The sequence below is a fragment of the Chrysemys picta genome, chromosome 23, assembly GCF_011386835.1.
Source record: "Chrysemys picta bellii isolate R12L10 chromosome 23, ASM1138683v2, whole genome shotgun sequence".
Classification (NCBI taxonomy): Eukaryota; Metazoa; Chordata; order Testudines; family Emydidae; genus Chrysemys; species Chrysemys picta.
The window spans coordinates 10434357-10455379 of record NC_088813.1 but is presented as its reverse complement, the minus strand read 5'-3'; the positions used below and the strand labels follow the sequence as shown (position 1 = coordinate 10455379).

Here is a 21023-nt window from a genome sequence, read left to right as displayed (position 1 = left end):
TCACGGGGGGGGGGCAGATTTTGAGGTGCCCCTTGGAAGAATGAGACTTTGGTTGCACCCGAAGCAGGGGTATAGAAGTGGGATTCGGGGCGCACCTGGAAAGGAGCGAGAATTTGTACCCTTAAGGATGAGGCTCTGGGGTCCTGCCCTAGCACTAGGAGGGGATCTGTGAGGGCTGCGGATTGAGTGCACCCCTCTGGGGCAGGGCGTTGGCCTCTCGGAGCAGGCTCGCCCTGTCCGGGGACTGCGCCCCGACTCCCCACGGGAGCAGCGGGAATGCAGCGCCCCGGGCCCGGGCGGAACCTCCCGCCCTCCCCGCGGAGACACTCAGCCAATGGGGCGGAGGGGGCCGGCGCTAGAGGCCGGTGCCCAATGGGGGCAGCGAGCGGCGCTCCGAGTGCCGGCGGTTCGGAGCTCGGGCTGGAGCCCCAGCGCGGTCTCGCCTGACCCACCTGCAGCGCCAGGGGAAGGCGCCAGCCCCGCTCGCCTGCCTGCCGCTCCCGGGGCCAGAAGCCGCCAGGATGCCGCTCGCCCAGCTGGGAGATCCATGGCCCAACATGGAGCTGGTGCAGCTGGACACGGAGGTGAGGAGGGGGCGCACGGCAGGGCATGGAATGCGGGCGGGGAATTTGTGGGGAGGGGCATACAGCCCCCCGTACCCCTCTTGCAGTAGGGTGCTGGGGGCCCGGGTGGGGGTGGGGAGGGAGGTAGCCCCCACCCTAGTGGACGGTGGGGTCCGGGGAAGCCATTGGAGCCCCTGCGTGGCAGAAAGGGGAGCGGGACCCCTGCCTGCACTGCGGGGAAGGGGCTGAAGGGAGCCTGCCTGCCCCACGGTCGGTCTGGGTCTGAGCCAGGGCAGGAGGGCCAGGCTGGGCGAGATCCCAGAGGTTTGGTGGGAGGGATGTTTTTCTCTCCCATTGAAAGCCCTGAGGTCAGCGCTGAGGAGAAAGAGCCTCTGTGTGTGTGTGTGTGTGTCCACATACGAACACACACAAAGTTTCCCTTTGAACAAAGAAAGTGCCCAGGTCTCCTCTTCCACCTCACCCAGATGAGGAGTATGGCAGCTAAGCCTCGCTGTAGGCTTGCCTACTAATTAAAGACATAAAAATCCCCAAATTGATCAGATGAATGCAATTAGGGATTCTGCACCCAGGATCTCTGCTCCGGATCACTTCTCTGCCCCAACCCTGCGCTAAAGGAATTGAGAAATTCATTTTTGGGGAGGGGGGAAGGAAGGGACTTCTCACCTGATCCAATCAACATGTCTGCAAGCAGGTTTCAGTGGTTCTAACAGCCAGGAGTTATTTATTTATTTTATTTAAGCAAAGAAGCAGATTCCCAGTAATCCTGTGGGTTTTGTGTGCTGCTCTGAGGCTGCCATTCATAATCTGCTGCATTGATTTGGCCTATCGCACTGCAATATTTAGGCTGCTGAGCCCCTCAGGGGTGACCCCTTGTGGGTGTACAGCTGGGCTGTACAAACCAGTCCTGGGCTAAAACATAGTGCTGAATAGTATCAGTTTTTAAGCAATCTTTTGTACCAAGTCCTTGGGTGAGGGGGGAGTTCTTCAAGTATCAAATAAAAACAACAAACCGTACAACTGTCATCTTTTAAATCACATTTTAGAAGTGTCTTGCCTGTATTACTTTCTCAATATTGGAAAGGAATTAACTTCCCCCAAAAGTTTCTCTTCCCTGTATCTCTCATGTGTGTAATACATAAGTTACACATGCACAACTAATCAAATTTCCTGAGGATTTGTAGGAAAACCATCCACCAGTATACTTGCTAGACTGAGTGCATTGTAATGAACTGTCAGATCAGCGTATTAACCGCTCCTTAAGCTATATTTGACCCTAGATAATCTTTTTTTTTTTTTAGGGGATGGAGAGTATCTAGCTTGCAGTCTATCCAACATTTAAGGGCCTAATTAAACCTAACAAATGCTCTGAAGTACAGAATGAAGTCCGGAACTCTCACCTTATCTCTGAATCCCTTGTTATTTAGATTGCAGTAGTGCCGCAAGTGTGCTAGGATTGTTCCAAACATAGATGAAAACGCAGTTCCAGCTTCAAAGTCCCAAGTCGAAATGTCCCCATCAGAGTACTATACTGCTTCCCCTTCAAAGCATGCACACTGACACTTCTCTAATCCAGTTTGCTAGGATGGGCATACATTTAAAATTCCCAGGTGTTCTATCTCATATACACACTTCTTTCTCGCATACACACTTTTCTTTCCTTCCTGCTTAAATCTCTCTCTTCCCTCACCCCCACCCCCAGTAACTCAATCTTTGTTTAGATGGACAGGATACTGCATGTGCCATAAACATGCATTGTTGCAGGCTTATGCTACAAATTTTTAAAAGGAAAGGTGCAAGTTTGGGGAGCATCTAAACTGAATATTAAAGAATCACCTATGGCTGTGTGCTATGAAACTGAGCTCCTACTAATGGTAACTAGACCCAGCACCTTTATTCTACAGCTTGTCTTTTTCTCTGCCTACCCACCACCTCACCGGGGTGCACAAGCTGAGGTTCTCCTGCTAAAACTGACCAGTCCCTAACACTTAGCCTCTTGATAGGTCTTTCATGATAGAGAAAGAAACTTGACTAGAAACCTCTGAGCAATGACCATAACAACAAATGTTCTGTTGAGAGAATGTCATTGGTCACAGCTGCCCCTTCTCTTTGCCAGCCAAGCCCTGCAAAAGAGAATTTGGGTCAATACTTCACCATGCCCGTTAGCAGCAGTGCTAAGGGTCTCCATCTACGGTGGGCTTAGAACATCTGGGGTGCATGGATAGACCAAGGATTCATCTTGAAGTGAACTAATAGCATCTGTTGTAAAGTTTTGAGTCATCAAAGCGCATGTGCGCGTACAGGGGTGGGAGAGGAGGGAGTTACTTGTTCCACAATGATTTGATCAAGAGGCCTGCTATCATACTGTGCTTTCAGGGCTGACTTTTGTGGTGTGGTAACTGAGATCTGGAAGATGACAGTGCTGTAGTACCACGGTGCTTTGAGTCTTTTTTTTTTTTTTGAATCGGAAGACCTCATAATACCTGATTACTAAATGCAAACTCTAACAGGAGCAAAAATGAATGCCAGTCTCAATGACACGCAATGCTGCTGGCAGGATGGGGATTTACTGCCTAATCCTGTGGACAGACTGCACTTGTGTGTTGCATGCCTGGCTGTTGACGGTGTCAACATTACTCGAGTTATACTGCTGACCTGAAACTGATGTCTTGGGGTTTTTTATTTGTGGTGGAGGTCGTGTGTCCAGTATGTTTGGAAATCAGTCCTATCTATGAAGTTTGTTTCTAACAACGGGAGAATGAGAAAAACTAATGTGTGCTCACCTACTCCCTCATTAGTAGCCTAATTTAAGTCTCAAGGCCTGTTTGTTTGTTTTTCTGTCATCACCCCCGGCCCCCCCCAAACACATACACCCCTTCCCTCCCCCCTTTGGAGTCTGAGCATCCAGCACTCCAAATAAAATCAGTGGGACCAGCAGGTTCTTAGCACCTTTAAAAATTAGTCCCTTAACTTCTGGGGTGATTGTGTCTTGTATGTAGAACCCAACTCCTAAAGCTAATATCCCAACTAATTGCGGAGTTGTGTGCATGGGCACTGGATCCCGTGTAATAAAATGGATAGTGTTGGTGGAGTTTTGTTTCACTTTTAAGTCTGGCTGCCATCTTCTGTGCTAGATGCCAATACAGTCTCTCTAATCTGGCAGAATATCTATATAGCTGTATAATGTAGAGAAGGATTGAAAGACCGAATCTGACTCATGGCTTCAAAGGTTATTAAAGGGGGGTGAGGGTCTGCTGACCCTTCTTGTGAAGGGTAACGTAGCTATGAAATGAGACGTTTCTGGAACGTCAGTTACGTAAATTACTCTGGGATTCTTGCCACAAAGGTTTTAAATGGGCTTCCGCAAACCTTTGCTTTCTGAGTCATGGAGCAGAGGTGTTATCGGAGTGTTCGTGGAGGAATCAAACCTATTGTTTTTTTTCATGCTCCAGGAGCATTAGTAATCCTTTTTTTTTTTTAATTTTATTTTTTTTGAGACTGGTCGTAGTTTGTTCTATTAGTCTCAGCAAGCTCAAGTGAAGAAGGTGGAGCTGCTTTGTGGGGTGTGCATGGGAGCATGTGCGAGACCAATGCACTGCAGGAGGCAAGTAGGGAAACACTTAAGTCCTGGGCACCTAACTCAGCCTCACAAATATTTCAGTTCCTCTTCTGCTTTCTGCATTGATCAGAATATTGCTTACATAATGAGGAAATGTGGGTGAAGTAAAGTGCAAGCAGTGGAAAATGAATCTGAGTGACTTAATTGTCATAGTAATGACAAGCAACTTCTAGGCAATGCTTTTCGCTAAACTCTTGTTTCATTAAGCAAACATACAGCAGCCTAACTGACCGTCACTTCAAACTGGAATTATTTTGCCCATTATAAATACATGTCCTCTCTCTACTGAGCAAAAGTTCTCCATGGCTAACTTGTCTCTTGTGAACATCTTAGCTGAACTCTATGCAGTGATCAGAAGATAAACAAGGAAGCTATATGATCTCAATCTCTATTAATACGTTTCTCCAGTGTCACACAGTCAATTCATCAGTCTGTCGCCTGGGCTATGCAGTGTTGTGTCGGGTGTCTTTTTATTTTGTGGAGTTTTCCTTTCTGGAACCACAATCAGCAAAGACTCTCAAATTCCATTTAAAAGAAAATTAGCAACAAAACAGTTTGCATATCAAAGTACCAAAGATTTTTGAAGGAAGGGTTTGATTCTCATTAGACAGAGTCTGTTGGGATTTTGTACATCAGCACTTAATGTTTCACCATTCATGGAAGTGAGTGGGGAAGCTTCTTTCTGGATATGTAATATTCTAGTTATGTTTAGGCATGGAAGGATTAGATTTTTATAGGTAAATGTCGATAAACATTAACTTCACCATACAAACATAAACGGATGAAAAAATATTTCCATCAATAGCTGTAAATATAGATTACTATACTAGGCAAAGTAAGAAATTCTTCTTGAGAACTTAGTATGATTTAAGGATATTTACTCGGTATATTTTGACGTGATATTGACAATTTGTGAGTTAATGCTTATAAAGCTTTTGCTTTTTGAATCTCAACATCTACTGTCATCAAATTATCATCTGACTCCCCCCCCTAATTTTATGCAACTGTACAAATTTAAATCAATAACTGAAAAAATGCTTTAAAAGAATCAATATTATCCATTGAAATTATTTTTAAAAAATCCAGTTCTGCCTAGTCTAGTTATATTTTATGGCCATCTGTATAGTGACCAGTTGAAATTTAAAGCTTTAGAAATAGCACCAGGGTGTCTAAACAGATCTATCAGTAGTCCAAGGCTCTACTTTTGCTGAACACTCTAGTTAGGAAATAAATGTCTTGATTGTCTTAATGGCAATACGAGAATGAGCTTCATATTTTTCATGACCCAAAGGGGAGGAGTTCTTCCTGCTTCTCTGATTCAGAGCAGCCATGGCTACCGTGTTCAGTTCTGGCAATTGCTTTCTGGCTGCAATAAGGATTATGTGGAATTAAAGGGATTTAAAAAGCAAGATGTCCTAAGATAAACATCTCCAAGTGCAGCCTTAGGTGAGAGTTATGTAACCATATACATTTGCTTTCTTAATAGATGATTGTATTGAACAGACATCCCTATGGTGTTAAAGTCTAGGTATGAAAGGGGCTACAAGTTGCAAAGCTTGTTTCTGAAAGTGATGCACTAGGTTATTTCTGGAGCAAGTGACAACTAAAGTCAACACTACAGGTGGTATGTCAGATTGCCCTCTTAATCTGCACTTTCCTCAGACACAGAGCAACGCTTGCTGGAAAAGTTGGGTGGACAGACTACTGACTCCCAGCAGAGATGCCTGTGAGCTGCAGTTTCTGTAGCTCGAACTGCTCTTCCTGGCTAGTCAGTGTCAGCCCCCTGTTAATACACAACAGTTCAAGAGCCAAGTTTCATACAATGGAATTCTTGCAGCAGGCATTGCCTGGTCAGTACCTATGACACTCTCACCAGCATTGCTCTCTTCTGAGTCACCCTAGGGGTGGGGCAGTCATGTAGCCTTATGTTTGGAAACAAGAGAACAATTTGCTGCCTAGATTGTCTTTGGTTGTGCCACACATATAGCTAGTTAGCTGTGTACGTATATAGTATGTAGGATGGAGCCTTGAAAGAGGCTTCTTAGAATACAAAAAGATGAAGCTGAAAAACCCATACATTTGTTTAGGTGTATTTATAAAGCAATAAATTGCAGCATGTTACCCGGGGAGATGACTACTCTGCGTGTCAGAACAGAGATATGTACATAACTCCAGATGGGTCACAGAGATCTAAATGGAAACCACCAGGTGAGGTGGTAAAGGGTTTTTTTTGGGGAGGGGGGAAAGAGTCTTGGCTCAAAATGTGCAGGCTTCTTCCAGCAAAGCTAAGTTGTACAGCACTTTGAAAAGTGACTCATTTGTTGGATGAATTTGGTTCCCCGTTGAGGCACATGTTTGCGTGCAAAGCACCCCCTGGAATGTGTGCTTTGTTTTGATTTCTCCCAGCATCCCTACCGCTCCCAGGCAGGATTACAGTCCATCACAAATAGCTTTCTGCAGAACCCGTGCTGTTTGACAGGAGGAAGTCAGAAATGTAGTACTTAAGGGTACGTGCCAAATGCTTAGGAAGAGGCAATAGGGTGAAAGGGGGAGATGCTGCTGGGATAGACAATACTCCCTTTCAGTTAACGGTTCTATCAGTTACAGCTCACTCGGTGTTTTGAAACCTTGTGCTTCAATAGTCCCTTCCATCCAAAGATCGCAAAGCCCAAGGAACTCTGTGGCAGAGCCGAGTATCAAACCCAGGTGTCATATGCCTTACCCACACTCTCTTGCTTTCCTCCTTTTAGATGTTCTTCTCGGAGTGGTTGTGGATGTGTGTTCCACTTAGGTGAGCTTGTGGAGAGCTTTGTATACCAGTACTTGTGGGGGCAACGCATGTGCACTATGTCAGTGGCTCTCAACATTTCCAGGCTACTGTACCCCTTTCGGGAGTCTGATTTGTCTTGCGTACCCGAAGTTTCACCTCACCCAACTACTTGTTTACACAATCAGACATAAAAATACAAAAGTGTCACAGCACATTTTTACTGAAAAATTGCTGACTTTCTCATTTTTACTATATAATTATCAAATAAATTAATTGGAGTATAAATATTGTACTTACATTTCACTGTATAGAGTAGTATAAACAAGTCATTGTCTGTATGAAATTTTAGTTTATACTGACTTGGCTATTGCTTTTTATGTAGCCTGTTGTAAAAGTAGGCAGGTATCTAGATGAGTTGATGTACCCCCTGGAAGATCCCTGTGTACCCCCAAGGGTACACATACCCCTTGTTGAGAACCACTGCACTTCACCTCCTTGTGTCTCCTCCTGAGGCTATTTAAGGGCGTCTGAGTTTCAGGTTGGCCAAAGTCTATTTTCAATTACTGTGGGTTGCCTGGGTGCAAATGAAAGCAGAGTTTGGCTCATGTGAAGCTCGGTTCACTCTCCTGGCATGTGCCTTTAGTAGCCTCTGAGTGGCTGCTAATTAAATGTGAACTTCCTCAACTTAAAATGGGCATTCCACCTCTTGTCAGGCTTATTTTTTAAATACATGAACAACCCTTACAAAACTGGAATTTTAATGAACAGTGACTTATGAATTGTCTATCAGAAACAGCTGAGCCAATAAACACGAGCACCCTTTTACGCTAGTGATAGCAAGGAGGCACTCTCCTCTATGCAAGGAAAAGATCTTACTTAATTTTTTAAATATTCTTTGTAGGCTAAAGCCACTGACAGCTTCTCCTAGACAATACATCTGTAATCTCTTGGAAACAGTTAGTTCTTCTGCTAGTTTGGTTCCGTAGTGGTACTGTTATTTTTCTCTGGCCACTTATGGTTGAAAATACTTCTGATTCTTTAAACTGCGCAAGTGTATAAGAAGAAACAAAACGTGGTTTGGGCCTTTCTAAGTGGCTGAGTTAGAACAAGCAGCTCTGATACCTTTGAAAATCTGGCCCTAAGTCCTTAAACCGCATCTAACAACGCCTTTTTGGGTGCTGCATGAATAACTGGTGGATGTGACTGAAGAGTATGTGTCTGCATGTATCTGTATCAAACTACAAACTCCATCTGTGAATGCCATTTTGACTGTAAATGGTGCTGGGCTGTCATGTTGTGTTTTACCTCCATCTTGAACTGGGATTCCAGGAGGTGCCAAGAGAAATCCTTGTGCGTAAAGCAGCCGGGAGTCATTAATCTGGATGGTTTTCTATTCAAAAGGAAGCAGTCTAGGACAACTGAGCTGGCTGCAGCCTGGGGGACCAGTTTTACCAGACTGGACTGCATAGGCCAGATTGAGGTGCATTTCACACAATACAAAACAGGGGTCGCCCAATGAAATTAACAAGCAGCAGGTTTAATTCAAACTAGTAGTACTTTTTCACACAATGCACAACTAACCCATGGAACTCATTACCATGGGGTGTTATAATGGTCAAAAGTATAACTGGGTTCAAAAAAGAATTAGATACATTCATGGCGGATAGGTCCCTCAACGGCTATTAGCCAAGATGGTCAGGGAGACAACCCCATGCTCAGGGCAACCCTAAGCTTCCAGCTGCCAGAAACCAGGAGTGGAAGATGGGTGGATCACTCTGTAATTGCCCTGGTCTGTCCACTCCCTGAAGCCCTGGTACGGGCCACTGTCCCACGCAGGATAGTGGGCAAGATGGAGCATGGTCTGACCCATATGGCAACTCTTGTGTTCTCTTATGTTGCTTACCTGAGCTGCTCCAGCCAAGGAATGTGGCAAGGGTGCCAAAGTCATTTCCACGAACCCCAATTGAGTAATCCCTGTTCCCAGCAGCTCTTAGGTACGTGCTTGATTTTTCCCCATTGAAGTCAATAGCTTTTTAAGCATGTGCTTAAATCCACACTTTAGAGAAGCAACTGGTTGAGACTGATCTCTCCCTAGGGTAAACTGGAAGCAACTGGAACTACACTGGTGTGAGATCAGAATTGGGCCCTATAGGTGTAAATATTGCAGGGCTAATGTCAGTCTAGCAGGAAGGGATTTGCTCTCTTCTGTAACTGACATGGCCATGCTGTGAATTGGAGTGGCTCTAAATTCACACATTGCTCGGGGCACAGCTCTCATAGAAAGGGAGATCACCTACAACTTGGAGACTACCAGCTGTTTTCCCTGCGCTTATCTTTGAAGACTAGACTTGTATGTGAAGAGCTGAGTCTGCCAACTCCTCCCTGTGCTAAACTCTTTATCATGAGTTAGCCACCAGCTGGTAGGCATGAAGTTCAAAACTATATTTAATTGTGTGTGTGTGTGTGTGTATTTCATGACAAATGTGGAGCCCCAGTAAGATATGGTAGAAACTGAATCCCTGTAGCGTTAAAGTGAGACTTGGTTAGTGTCCCACTCCAAAAGCTGTCATACCAGGGGTCAATAAATGCAAGTTTTCTCTGCCTTGTTTTAAAAGGGCATGAATTAAACAGGGCCAAAACATCACTTCTTGTTAAGTGTTATGAAAGCTTGAGACCGATCTCGGAAAAACAAAAACACTTAATCCTAACAAAAGTTGATTTAAGCCCCTCCAACTCCACACTATTTAAAACTCACATTACAATGCTTAGAACATGAGGGTGACGTGGGGTTTTTTTACCCATGAAAGCTTATGCCCAAATAAATCTGTTAGTCTTTAAGATGCCACCGGACTCCTCATTGTTTTAATTTCATTGCCTTTCGTTGCTCAAGTTGAGATGCGGAAAAAAAAAAAAAGCATAAACAGAGATGAGGCAAGTACATTTCTCAAATTCTTTCACTTCTCAGCTAAGTTTATTAATAAAAACACAGATAAATTAGTTTTACAGGGGAAGGATTTTTACGGAGTGTTCTTGCCACTCTGCTAAATATCAGATATCTGTGTCTAAGTATATATCTCCCACCCATCTTCACCCCCAAGTCGTCTTGCTCCTCCAGGGCTGCCATCTTGCTGAATTTGACACCGCTTTCATTCCCAAGGCAACAGGCTGTGTGACCAGCGCTTTGTTATTACAGGCATAAGTCCCCTATCATGACCTCACTGCAGATTCCAGCAATAGACGTTTGGCTAGCAGGATAGTATTTATTGAGTGGAAAGGGCCAAATGCAGCCACAAGCCAAGCAGTTGGTGCAGAAGTTCCTGGGGCGCTGTCAGCAGTGATGTAAATGATATCAAGTATAAGCCCATTTTAAAATGGGTATCAGCAGTAAAACTGTAACTTCCAATCTGGGATTCGTAAGGCAAAAGTGTAACATACGCATCCATCTCAGCGTGTAGCTTTTCCTGCTAATACAAGAGTGTAAAGCTGATGCAGCTCTGCCTCTCCTTTAATCTACGCCCTCACCAGCCAATGTTCACAGAACACCAAGCGTGCATAAATCACGCTCACTTGGCCGAGTTCCAAAATGGTGGTGTTTATACCAGGTCTTTTTAGGTTAAAATGTCAGGTTTTTTTGACCAGCTCCACTTGTCATGTATATCTGATGTGTAAAGGACACAATTGTGCTGTATCTTATAAATCTGGCCCACACAATTTATGGAGGTTTCATCACCTTCTAGCCTAGTATAAAAGTCTATTCAGGTAAACTTAACTGTCCCTCTCCAAAATGGCATTTTCATAGTGCCTGGCATTTGCTAACAATGGATTCTTCTTTGCATTTTGCAGAATGGGCAGGTTGCACCAGAAGAAGGCGGGAGACATCCATCAAAGGTAAAAATAAATAAATAAATAAATGTAGCATCTTCAAGTCGGAAACATTCATCTGAGCTGTACGTTACACTGCTATATGTGGTTTTCTTCCAGAGCCAACTGAGTAAGCCTTCATTTTATGGGGCATGGAGAGGTGATGGTTTAAAATCTGCTGCTCTGTTGCTAACTGGGGATGGCGGGGTAGAGGGAGGGAGGAAGGGTGGGAGGCAGGGGAAGGGTTGAATGCCCCTGTCATGCCCTGTCCTTGCCTTCTCACTTTCCCCTAGACTTGCATGTACAATTTCACCAAACCAGCATCTTGAATCTTCTCAATCACTCTCCTCCCAATGGAGATGGGCTCAGTGGTTAGAGCAGAGGACTAGCAGTCCGGACTCCTGGGATTGGTTGCTGGCTCTGATACTGACTTGCCCTGTGACCTTAGGCAAGTCTCTTTACCTTTCTGCTTCCATTTCCCCATCTCTGGAAAGGTTAATAGAAATCCACAAGCATATTGTGAGACTTGACCGTCAGTGCAACTGTCTTCAGGTTCTGCCAGTGCAAAGTATTTCCCCCTACACCTAGTCTTTATCTCTTCGGTATATGGCCCCCATTACCATTGTACCTGGGTGCATCACAGTCTTTAATTTATTTATCCTTGCAACACATTAGTGATTTCTACAATTCCCTTTCAGACCCCTGCAAGGCAGGGCTAAGGTAGGTGCTATTGTCCCCATTGTACAGATGGGGAACTGAGGCACAGACCAGCTGGGATTTGCCAAGATCACACAGGAAGTCAGGGACAGAGGAGGGAATTTTACCTCCTCTCAGGCTAACCAGGGGCTCATCCTTCTGCTCTATAGGCCTAATGCCCTTTCTAGTCTAAATGTGAGCTGAATAGTGTTGAGGAATTTGATTTCAGGGATGTGTTTTCCCTGAGATGAATTAGCATCCAGTAGGAGAAAGGAGATTCAAACTGATGTTCTGCCTCTTAGCCAACAGGGACATCTTGCAACTTGCTGTTAGTCTAACCCTAAATTGCACGAGTGCTGCCGTCTTGTTTCTCTACCTGCTGCCGCCTTGTTTCTCTACCTGCTGCACAAGGTTGCTCATGCTTAGGAGTGGAGAAGAATGGCTGTCTGATTGCATTCAGGGTCCCATAAGCCCTTCAGTATGGGTAGATGAGTATTTAAAATGTAGTTTTCCAATATGCTAATATTATGGCTGCGGAGAGAGGCATTGTGGAATATGCAACTCCTATCACAAGTCATGATGAAGGGATTGTCCATCAGAGTTCATTCGACACGTTCTCTCCTAATCAGGAGTCACCCTCTATAACTGATGTGTATCCTCGGAGGAGTTTTCAGTCTGACACCGCATTTTAGCCTGCAGCTCTATGGATTTTTCTTTCCTTTCTGCTGGCCGTGGAAGTTGATTTTGATTGTGTTCCAGTAAGTGAGTTTCCCGCTTCCTTAGATGTAATTTTGTGCCATTTTAAAGAAGTTTAAATGGAATAGGGTTGTCTTGCCTCTCTAGGGGTTGATGCCGAAAGAACCAATTCTTGTAAGCCAATTCTCTTTTCCACACTTGTGCCTTGGCTTTTAATAAAGCTAATGTTAAAAAATGATATATTACATAGGTTGAGAAAAGAGTGTCTGTACATCTGGGTATAGTCCTTCGCGTATTCACATTTGTATCTTGACCTATTCCTGACTGGTTTGGATCTCTGTTCTTCAACTTGCCAGTCTGATCTTAGGGGTGTCATCTTAGAGGCATAAAAGTAGCATGTAGAACCTGATGCTGACACAGGAGCAGGCCTCTCAGGATCAGTGATAATGTGCACCCCTCTGTGTTGAGAATACAGCCGGCCCTTGGTTCTTTGCGTTGCTAGAGTCCTTCCCTGACAAAGGGGTTGTCTCCTCTGACTGGATTCCCACTGGCTTGTTGAGGCTCATTGTGGGACATGCCTCGTTCATCTCCAAGCACGTTACTGAGCTCTTCTCCTGTAAATGCTGCTGAAGGACAGCAGCTCTTGCTACCTCAAGTAGTCTTTAAAAATCTGGGATTTCTTTTAGTATGGTGATCTTACATGGGAAGACAACCCAGCTGATCCTGCTTTAGACTCCGCTCTATAGAAAGTGAGGCTTGGGACTTCTGTTCCAGTCTGCAAGAGGGTCTGCAAGCACCTTAATCATTAAGTCAGCCCCCACTTCATGAGGCTAAGAGATGGTTACCACTTTACAAGTGGGGGACTCTGAGGCAGAGTGAAGTTAAGTGACTTGCCCAAGGGCTCACAGCAAGTTGGTGGCAGCTGGGAAGGGAGCCCAGGAGTCCTGAAGGCTACTGTCTTGTTCAAGCCACTGGGTGACTATTCTTTGTGCCTTTCTGAATTTGCCATGGCCTCCGTGTCAGTCACACTGACGATAAACGACTACACATTGCTAACAAAAACCTTCCCGTCCCAATCCAGGGCTTCAGTAACTTAATTTGTGAAAGATCTGTTTGGGATAATAACCCCTTATTTATCTTGTAAAAAGTAGAACTGATGTTTTCAAGCAGAAGCGCATGCAAAGGAAGTCCCTACTGAAACCCCTTTCCTCTGAAATGGCACGGCTAACTCTGAAATACCCTGTAACCAGCTCAACCAATTCTGGCAGGGTGCTAGGCCTGGATATCAGCAGAAAAATCTCCAAGGGTATCTTGCTTCATGTTTTCAGATCACTGAACCTGTTAGTTTGAGGTCAGGTTGTCAGCAGTTGCTTGCTGCATTTGTAGAACTGGTGGTTGCACCTTTACAGTCAGTAAGAAAAATTAGGTTAAGAAAAATTCCTCTGCATCTGTTGCTTGCCTTTCTGATCTGCTGTGGCTGTGTTTGGAATAGTGGTAAGAGTAAACACTTTATTGGGGGGTTTTATTCACTACCCTCTTACAACCAAGGCCACGTCTACACCAGACACCGCACAGCTGTACTGATGCAGCTGTGCCACTGGACGGGTCTCCGCTGTCGCCGCTCTATGCCGACGGGAGAGAGCTCTCCCACCGACATAATTAAACAGGGTAACTTATGTTGCTCAGGGGTGTGGGTTTTTTGTTTGGTTGGTTGTTTTTTGGGGGGTTTTTCCACACCCCTAGCTACATAAGTTATTCTGACAGGTGCTACTAAGACATAGCCTAATTCTGCGATCTCACCTAAAAATAGCCTTTGTCGGTGAGATCAGCAGATAACAAGGATTACTCAGCACCCACATGTAGTGCAGCCTGCCACTCCCTCTGTCCCCACAAACTCTATGTAGCCAAAATGTGTACTTTTTGTTGTGCAATAAGTGAAGGTACACTCTCTAGGAACCCGCTGATGTCCATCTAAAAGAACCAGATTGGGACCTCACTGGATTCTGTATAAATCTTATGCTACCAGTAGGTAGTTTTCCTCCCACTCCCATAAGGGACTGTTCTGGTGGTGTGATATTGCATGTGATCCCTCTTCGCTCTCAGACATGAAGCACAGTAAAAGCTAGTGGACAAGGCTAGGAGTCAGAGCTCCTGGGTTCTATTCTCAGCTCTGGCACTGACTTGCTGTGTGATCTTGGGCAAGTCACTGTGCCTTAGTTCCCCATCTGTAAAATGGGGATAATTCGTGGGCGGGTTACTGCTTGCAAAGTTTCTTGTGATCCTTGTATGAAAGCATTATGCAAAGACCTGCTGCTACGTACAACAGTGGTATTGTGGATGTTGTAGAGTAATGTGCATTTTTAGAGTACATTTGACAGCCTTATTGGGACCAGCCTCGACACACTCTGGTGTGAGTCAGTCTCTTCCAGTGGGTCGCCGATCGATGCAGTTGGAGTGATGCACTGTATGAGTGTAATTGTAACTCCACTGTCCTTGGCATTGAGCCCTATGTTCTCAAGTGAACCATATTATGACTCTTCTCGTGTTCTTGAAGGTAGGACTCCATTAAAGTCTTGCTGTCACAAGTCTGTGCAAGCATCCTTCCTCACTCCTGCTCTGTGAGCACCTTGGCAGCGCCTGCCACAGACGCTGGGGGTGGGAGGAGTGACGTCTGTTGACTCCTGAGTTCAGACTTGCTTCGCACTCAGCAATAGTCTCGGGGAAAGGCAGCACGACTCTCTTCAGGAGAAGCAAAGAAATCTGAACTAATAGTCCAGCTTTCAGATCCTCCTTGTAAGGAACCCACAGGCAGAAGATAAATCCCATACAGTATAAATGAGCATGAGCCCAAAGCAGAGTCATGCTTACCAGCGTGCTGTTGGCATGCCCAGCACTGTATAGACTTGAACTGCCCTGGCTCCAAGAAGCTTGCAGTCTAATTGTCAGACAACATTAGTTCAGATCCACAATACCTAGATCCAACCCTAAACCAAGCAGGCTTTAGAAAAAGGAAATTATGTGGGTAAAAGCTTCAACTGTTGGTGTTGCTATTCCTGCTAAGCCCCACTGCATTTGTTATTGGCCTTTAGGATGGACATCAGGGACACTGCCCAGGCAAAGGAGTTGTATAAATTGTCTAGGACTCCTATGGGTTACTGAATGAAGGAGCCTTTTTCTTTCTTGTTCTGTATCCGTGGCACAGACCTTTTATTGCTTATGGAATAAGGTCAGTAACGCTTACATCTAGGCCACCCCCTACCAGCCTGTTAACATTTATTTTCAAAGCCGTTTGAGAGGCCTCTGTTTTTCCTTTATCATCATTTCCTTTGACACAACATGGGCTGGGACTATGGTTCTTCAAGTGATAGTCCCTACGTGTATTCCACATGCGCCCATGGGCAGCAGGTGAACCCCCGCTTTGGGGAGGCTAGCCCACCGGACCTGCCTCTTCTGCCCAAGGCTCTGACCCCCACATGTTGGAGCCCCAAAACTCCCCTCCCCTCGAATGCCCCCAGCCCTGACGGCCTTCCCCCCCACCACAGTCAGGCTGGGCTGAGAGCCACCGGCAGCCTCCCCGAGCACCAGCTCCTCCCACCCCTGAAGGTCCCCCCGCCCACCAAGCCACTGGCCCCAGTAGCGCCCAGCCGAGCCTCCTCACTCCCCAGGCCACTGGCTCCCCACGTCGCTCCTCACTCCCCTGTCCCGAGGAGGAGTGACGCAGGGAGCAGCGGGGACTTGGAGGGTGGAGTGGAGGAGGCAGTGGGGGTTTTGGGGAAGTGGGGGGGCCTACCGCGGCCCAGTTGTCTGGCGGCAGGTTGGCACCTTCCCTGGCCTATTATACCCACCACCCATGTGTGCGCCTGAGTCCAGAACGTCTTACGAGCAGTGTCCATTGGCCTCCACATGCATCGTAGCTCTCCTTGTGCTTCCAGGGCATAAAAGGCAGTGCAGGCCCATGCCTGTCCAGTTCCTTCTTACCACCGCATGGTCTGAGTCAGAATCTTTGGTGTCCTCGGCTCCTTTCTACTGCGTCATTCCTGTAGGACTTTTATCTAGTTAGTTTTTTATAGCATAGCATGGCTTAGTGCTTTTTTTTTTTTTTTTTAACCCACCTGGGGATTTTTTCCCAGAGAAGTCTGGGATTATGCCCAGGGTCGTGGGGTTCAAAAACTGCTTCCTGCCTTTGCTTCTTTTCTGTGAGCGACAAACGTCGCTGCTGCACCTACTGCCTGGGTGAAGCTTACATTTCTGCCAAGTGCAGCATCCATCATCTGCTCTTCCACCCTGACAACTCATGAGGGCTGGGAACTGAGACTCAAAAAACACCTCATGGAGAAGGCAATGAAGCCCCAGTTGGATCCAGACCAGGAAACACCCCCTTCCCCTGGTACATCAGCCTCAACAAGCAAGCAGCATGCCACCGAGCACGAGCCTGGGAGCAGAGCTAAGTCTCTTAAGCCTAAAGAGAAGGGTTCACAGGAAAGTAAGGGGCACTCTGACAGACATTAGGACAAGTCATCTATGTCTGACTGTCCTGAAAAGAAGGAATCCCTCCTTCGACCCCGTCGAAGTTGGGAGAGCCAGTGCGTGCGGATGCTAAGGTTTTAGGCCTGACTAAATTTTCTTAAAAAGCGAAGGAGGCACCCAAGGATAGGGATCTGACGGTTCTGACACCGGTTCCAGGGTGAAGATGCGGGATAGACCACTCCTGGTGCTTCCATCCAGTTTGGGAACCAAAGCAGTATTAATAGTGACATGGCCCCAGAGGGAGCTGACAGCCACAGTGACCAGAGAGCCTCCAGCTTCGCCAGTGGATTCTCCTGTTACTCCAGGATGGTTGGAGACCTATATCTTCCTGGAAGACATCTTTGCTCTCCCCAATCCGCATTCACTGCTCCAATCAGGTCAGTCTATATTCTGTGATGTTGTAACACAAGAGGAGGAGCCTATCGCAAGGAGACAGTCATTCCCTCATTCCACCCACCAGCCTTGAAGCTCAACCATTGGTTATAGTTGGTTTCACCAGTGATCAGGGATCCGGACTTCTCTTCTGCTGAGTTGAAGGCTCTGCAGGAGTCGCTGCAGCACAGAGAAGAGGAGGCCCCAGACAGAAGATCTAGAAGATCAGGGTTCCGATCGCCAGCCAAACAGAATTGGCCAAGGAACAGGTGGTATCCTCTGCCATGCAGTCCCTCTGCGGTGGTGGATCCATCTTATTGTCCATATTGGGGACTGTGGGAGCCCTACCGCAGACACCCAGGATCGGTGCAAGTCCTACTTGCCATTGCCCAGATATATGCAACCTGCCCCATGGGAGTATTTGGAGGAAGAAGATGAGCCAGTTCCAGGAGCAATCTCGTCATCATCACCAGGCAGTCACTCCGTCTTCTCCGTCTCCACCCAGTGACTTTAAACAATGCCAAGAGGTCATGCACAGGGTAGTGGCAGAGCTACAGATCCCACTGGAGGAAATCCAGGAGCCACAGCACAGCTTAGTAGACATTTTGCAGCCCTCCAGTCCCAGTAGAGTGGCCTTTCTCATCCACCAGGCCATCATGGATCCAGCAAAGGCAGTTCGACACACCCCTGCTTCTTGTGCTCTCACCCCTAAGAGAGCTGCGAAGCGGTACTTTGTCCTATCCAAGGTGGGAGAGTTCTTGTTCTCTCACCCTCCACCAAACTCCTTGGTGGCACAGATGGCTACAGAATAGTTCAAGCAACAGCACTCAGAGGCTACTCCCTCTGATAAGGGACACACGAGATTCAACCTCCTGGGAAGAAAGGTCTCTCTTCCTCCTCCCTCCAGTTCAGGATCTCTTTTTATCAGGCCCACTTGGCTAATATGATTTATCAATTATGCTAGAGTTTAAGGACAAACTCATTGAGAAGGATAGAGCCGGCTTCCAAGCCTTAGTGGATGATGGCAAATTGGTGGTCAAAACTTCACTCCATGCCATGGAACATGGCAGATGCTGCATCAAGGGGGATGACTATGCCCATTGTCATGAGGAGATGCATCTTTGCATCTTTCCAAGTTCTGCTCTTTGATACTATCATCTGTTTTCTTGTGGAATAGGGTGGGTCTGTCCACTCCCTCAAAGACTTGAACAACGCTTCGTTCACTGGGCATTTATACCCCTGTCCCCATGAGGAAGTGTCATAGGGGATATAAGGCAAGACCCCCTCCTCAGCCTTTTTATGATCAGGAGCCATCACACAAGAGATGGAGGATGTATATACCCAGGAACCAAACCTCTGCAACATCCACTGCCACTTCATACTCTAAACCCCAGGCAAAGGGTTTCTTTTAATGGGACTGTCAAGACCTGCTTCTCTTTACTGATGACTCTTCATTCCCCTGTTCAGATGTTTGGAAGCTGCCTTACCTGATTGGTCAGAAACTGGGGGGCCTTAACGACAGACAAATGGCTATCTGATAGTTTGACAACTCCATCCCACAAACCCTCTTCCTGGTTTCTCTTCAGGGACCACTCTCACGAGGAGATCTTATGACAGGAGGTGAACTCTTCTTGCTCCTCCGGGGAGCCATAGAAAAGGTTTTATCTTAACACTGTGGGAAGGGACTCTCTTCTCTTTACTTCTTGATTCCCATGGAGGATGGAGGCCAATTCTTGAAGTACATCAGTTAAACAAGTGTTCCGTTCAACTGTTTACCTTTCCTAGGTGTCTGCGTCCATCCTCGTTGGCCCTCATGAGTGTATCTACTTTTCAAAAGACTTCAGGCCATGAGAGCACTCCTACACCAGATCGCTATCGGACTCAGGGCGTCAGTCAGAACTTGCCTTTCCCTCCTTGGCCATGTGGCTTCCTGCACACACATGATGCCGGTCACCAGGCTACAGCTATGATGCCTACAAGCCTGGCTTCTCTCAGCGTACTTGCCAGAGAAGGGCACCAAGAATGACTGTCACAATTCTGCCCAAGGTATTAGTCTCTCTTGTCTGGCGGACAAAACTGGAAGAGGTTTAGGTAGGGATCCTTTTCCTTGCACTGACACCCAAGATAACTATCATAACCGATGCCTCCCTCTTGGGTCGGGGTGTGCACATGGCCGATCATATGGCTCAGGGCATTTGGACCCCAGGAGTCCGGAATGCATGTCAACTTACTAGAACTTAGGGCAGTTGTTGGGCCTGCAATGCCTCCTCCCACTCATCCAATCCAAACATGTTCAGATAATGCCAGACAATATGACAACAGTATTTTATATAAACAAGCTGGGGGGAATGAGATCTCTCTTCGTGCATAGAGGCAGTCCTCCTCAGGGCTGCGTGATGTTTAATGTATCACTTCCAATCAGCAGCATACTTACAGGGGTGCAAAGGTCCCCAGTGGACTACCTGACCAGACACTTTTCCGCAAATCTAAAATGGGAGATTCGTGATTCAGTTCTCAATGATGTCTTCCCTCAGTGGAGAATAACAGCTTGGGACCTTTTTGCCTCACAGGTGAACAGAAAACTTCCTCAGTACTGCTCCAGAGCAGCCCTGGGCAAAGACTTATTGGGAGATGTTCTCCTGACATTGTGGAAGTGTCGCCTGGGGTATATTTTCCCTCCAGTTCCTTTGATACCGCAGGTTTTAGGGAAGATCCGCCCAGACAGAGCTTGAGTCATCCTCATTGTGCTCAACTGGCAGAGACATTTCTGGTTCATGGATCTGTTGAAGCTCTCAGTGCGACCACCCATGAACATCCCAGTGTTACTGGATCTTCTAATGCAACCTAGCGGCAAGGTCACACAACCCAATCCAACGCCACTGCAACTCAGAGCCTGGTATTTGGATGAGCAGCAGAGATAGAACATTTATGTTCCAAGAGGGTGCAATCCATCCTTAACCAAAGTAGAAAAGATTGTATGAGAAGCTGTTACTCAGCTAAATGGAAACATTTCTCTGCTTGGGCTCATCAACGGAATTTGTCTCAGAGCTTCACTGGAATCCCTGGGAGTATCTACTTATTCTCTGTGGGTACATTTTGCAGCAATCAGCTCTTGCCATCCTCCAGTGGATAACCATACAATGGTCACGCATTCTGTCACAACTAGATTTTTGAAGGGGATTCTCAGATCCTTTCCACCAGTGGTGAAGCTCACACCTCAATGGGATCTCCATTTTTTTTCCTGTCATCTCTCACTAAGCCTCCTTTTTGGAGTCACTGGTCATACACTCTATGACCCCCTCTGTCCATGAAGGTGTCCTTTCTGATAGCTAGAAAGGCCAGAAGCGTCAGTGAACTGGGAGCATGTAGGGCAGGCCCACCATATGCTGCCTTCTATAAAGAAAAATTCTCTCCCAAGTCCCCATCCCATATTCAGACCCAAGGTAGTTTCTGAGTTTCATATGAGTAAGGTCATCTATCTACCTGTATTTTTTCTTAAACCATGTGCCTTGGAAGAGGAGAGAAGATCCGGATGGCTTCGGCCTTTTAACTGTAAAGAACAAAAGATGTTAGAAAGACACCTAAACTAAACATCTCGAGTTGTATTATCTTTTGGTACCAACCAGCTGGCATCCCCCACCCAGAAAGAGTAAGGGCTCATTTCACCAGGGGGCAAGCTACTTCAGCTGCATCTCTGAGACGCCCATACCTATACTAGTGATACGTAGGGAAGCTACTTGGAGCTCTTTTGCAGACATTCACAAGATATTATGCCTTGATACAGTTCTCAGCTGTGGACATAGGCACCAACTTCCTCTCTACCTGGGGGGTGCTCAACCCTCCCCTCTGCCCCAGGCCTGGCCCCACTCCACCCCTTTCTCCAAGCCCTGCCCCCACTCCA

General features: G+C 46.5%; 1 protein-coding gene across 6 annotated transcripts in view; it reads left to right on the top strand.

Moving 5' to 3' along the window:
• Nucleotides 1-360: 360 nt before the first annotated feature.
• Nucleotides 361-21023, top strand: part of RPS6KA1 (ribosomal protein S6 kinase A1) — a 68456-nt gene continuing 47793 nt past the window's right edge. For 2 of the 6 annotated variants that reach the window (XM_065577139.1, XM_042844678.2), the window contains exons 1-2: nucleotides 381-584; nucleotides 10814-10858. In XM_065577139.1, the coding sequence (XP_065433211.1) occupies nucleotides 522-584; nucleotides 10814-10858 (108 nt within the window). In that variant the 5' untranslated portion in view covers nucleotides 381-521. Of the gene's footprint in view, nucleotides 585-10813; nucleotides 10859-21023 lie in introns of all 6 variants that reach the window. The other 4 variants (XM_005302025.5, XM_042844677.2, XM_065577140.1 and 1 more) reach the window with 4 other exon arrangements.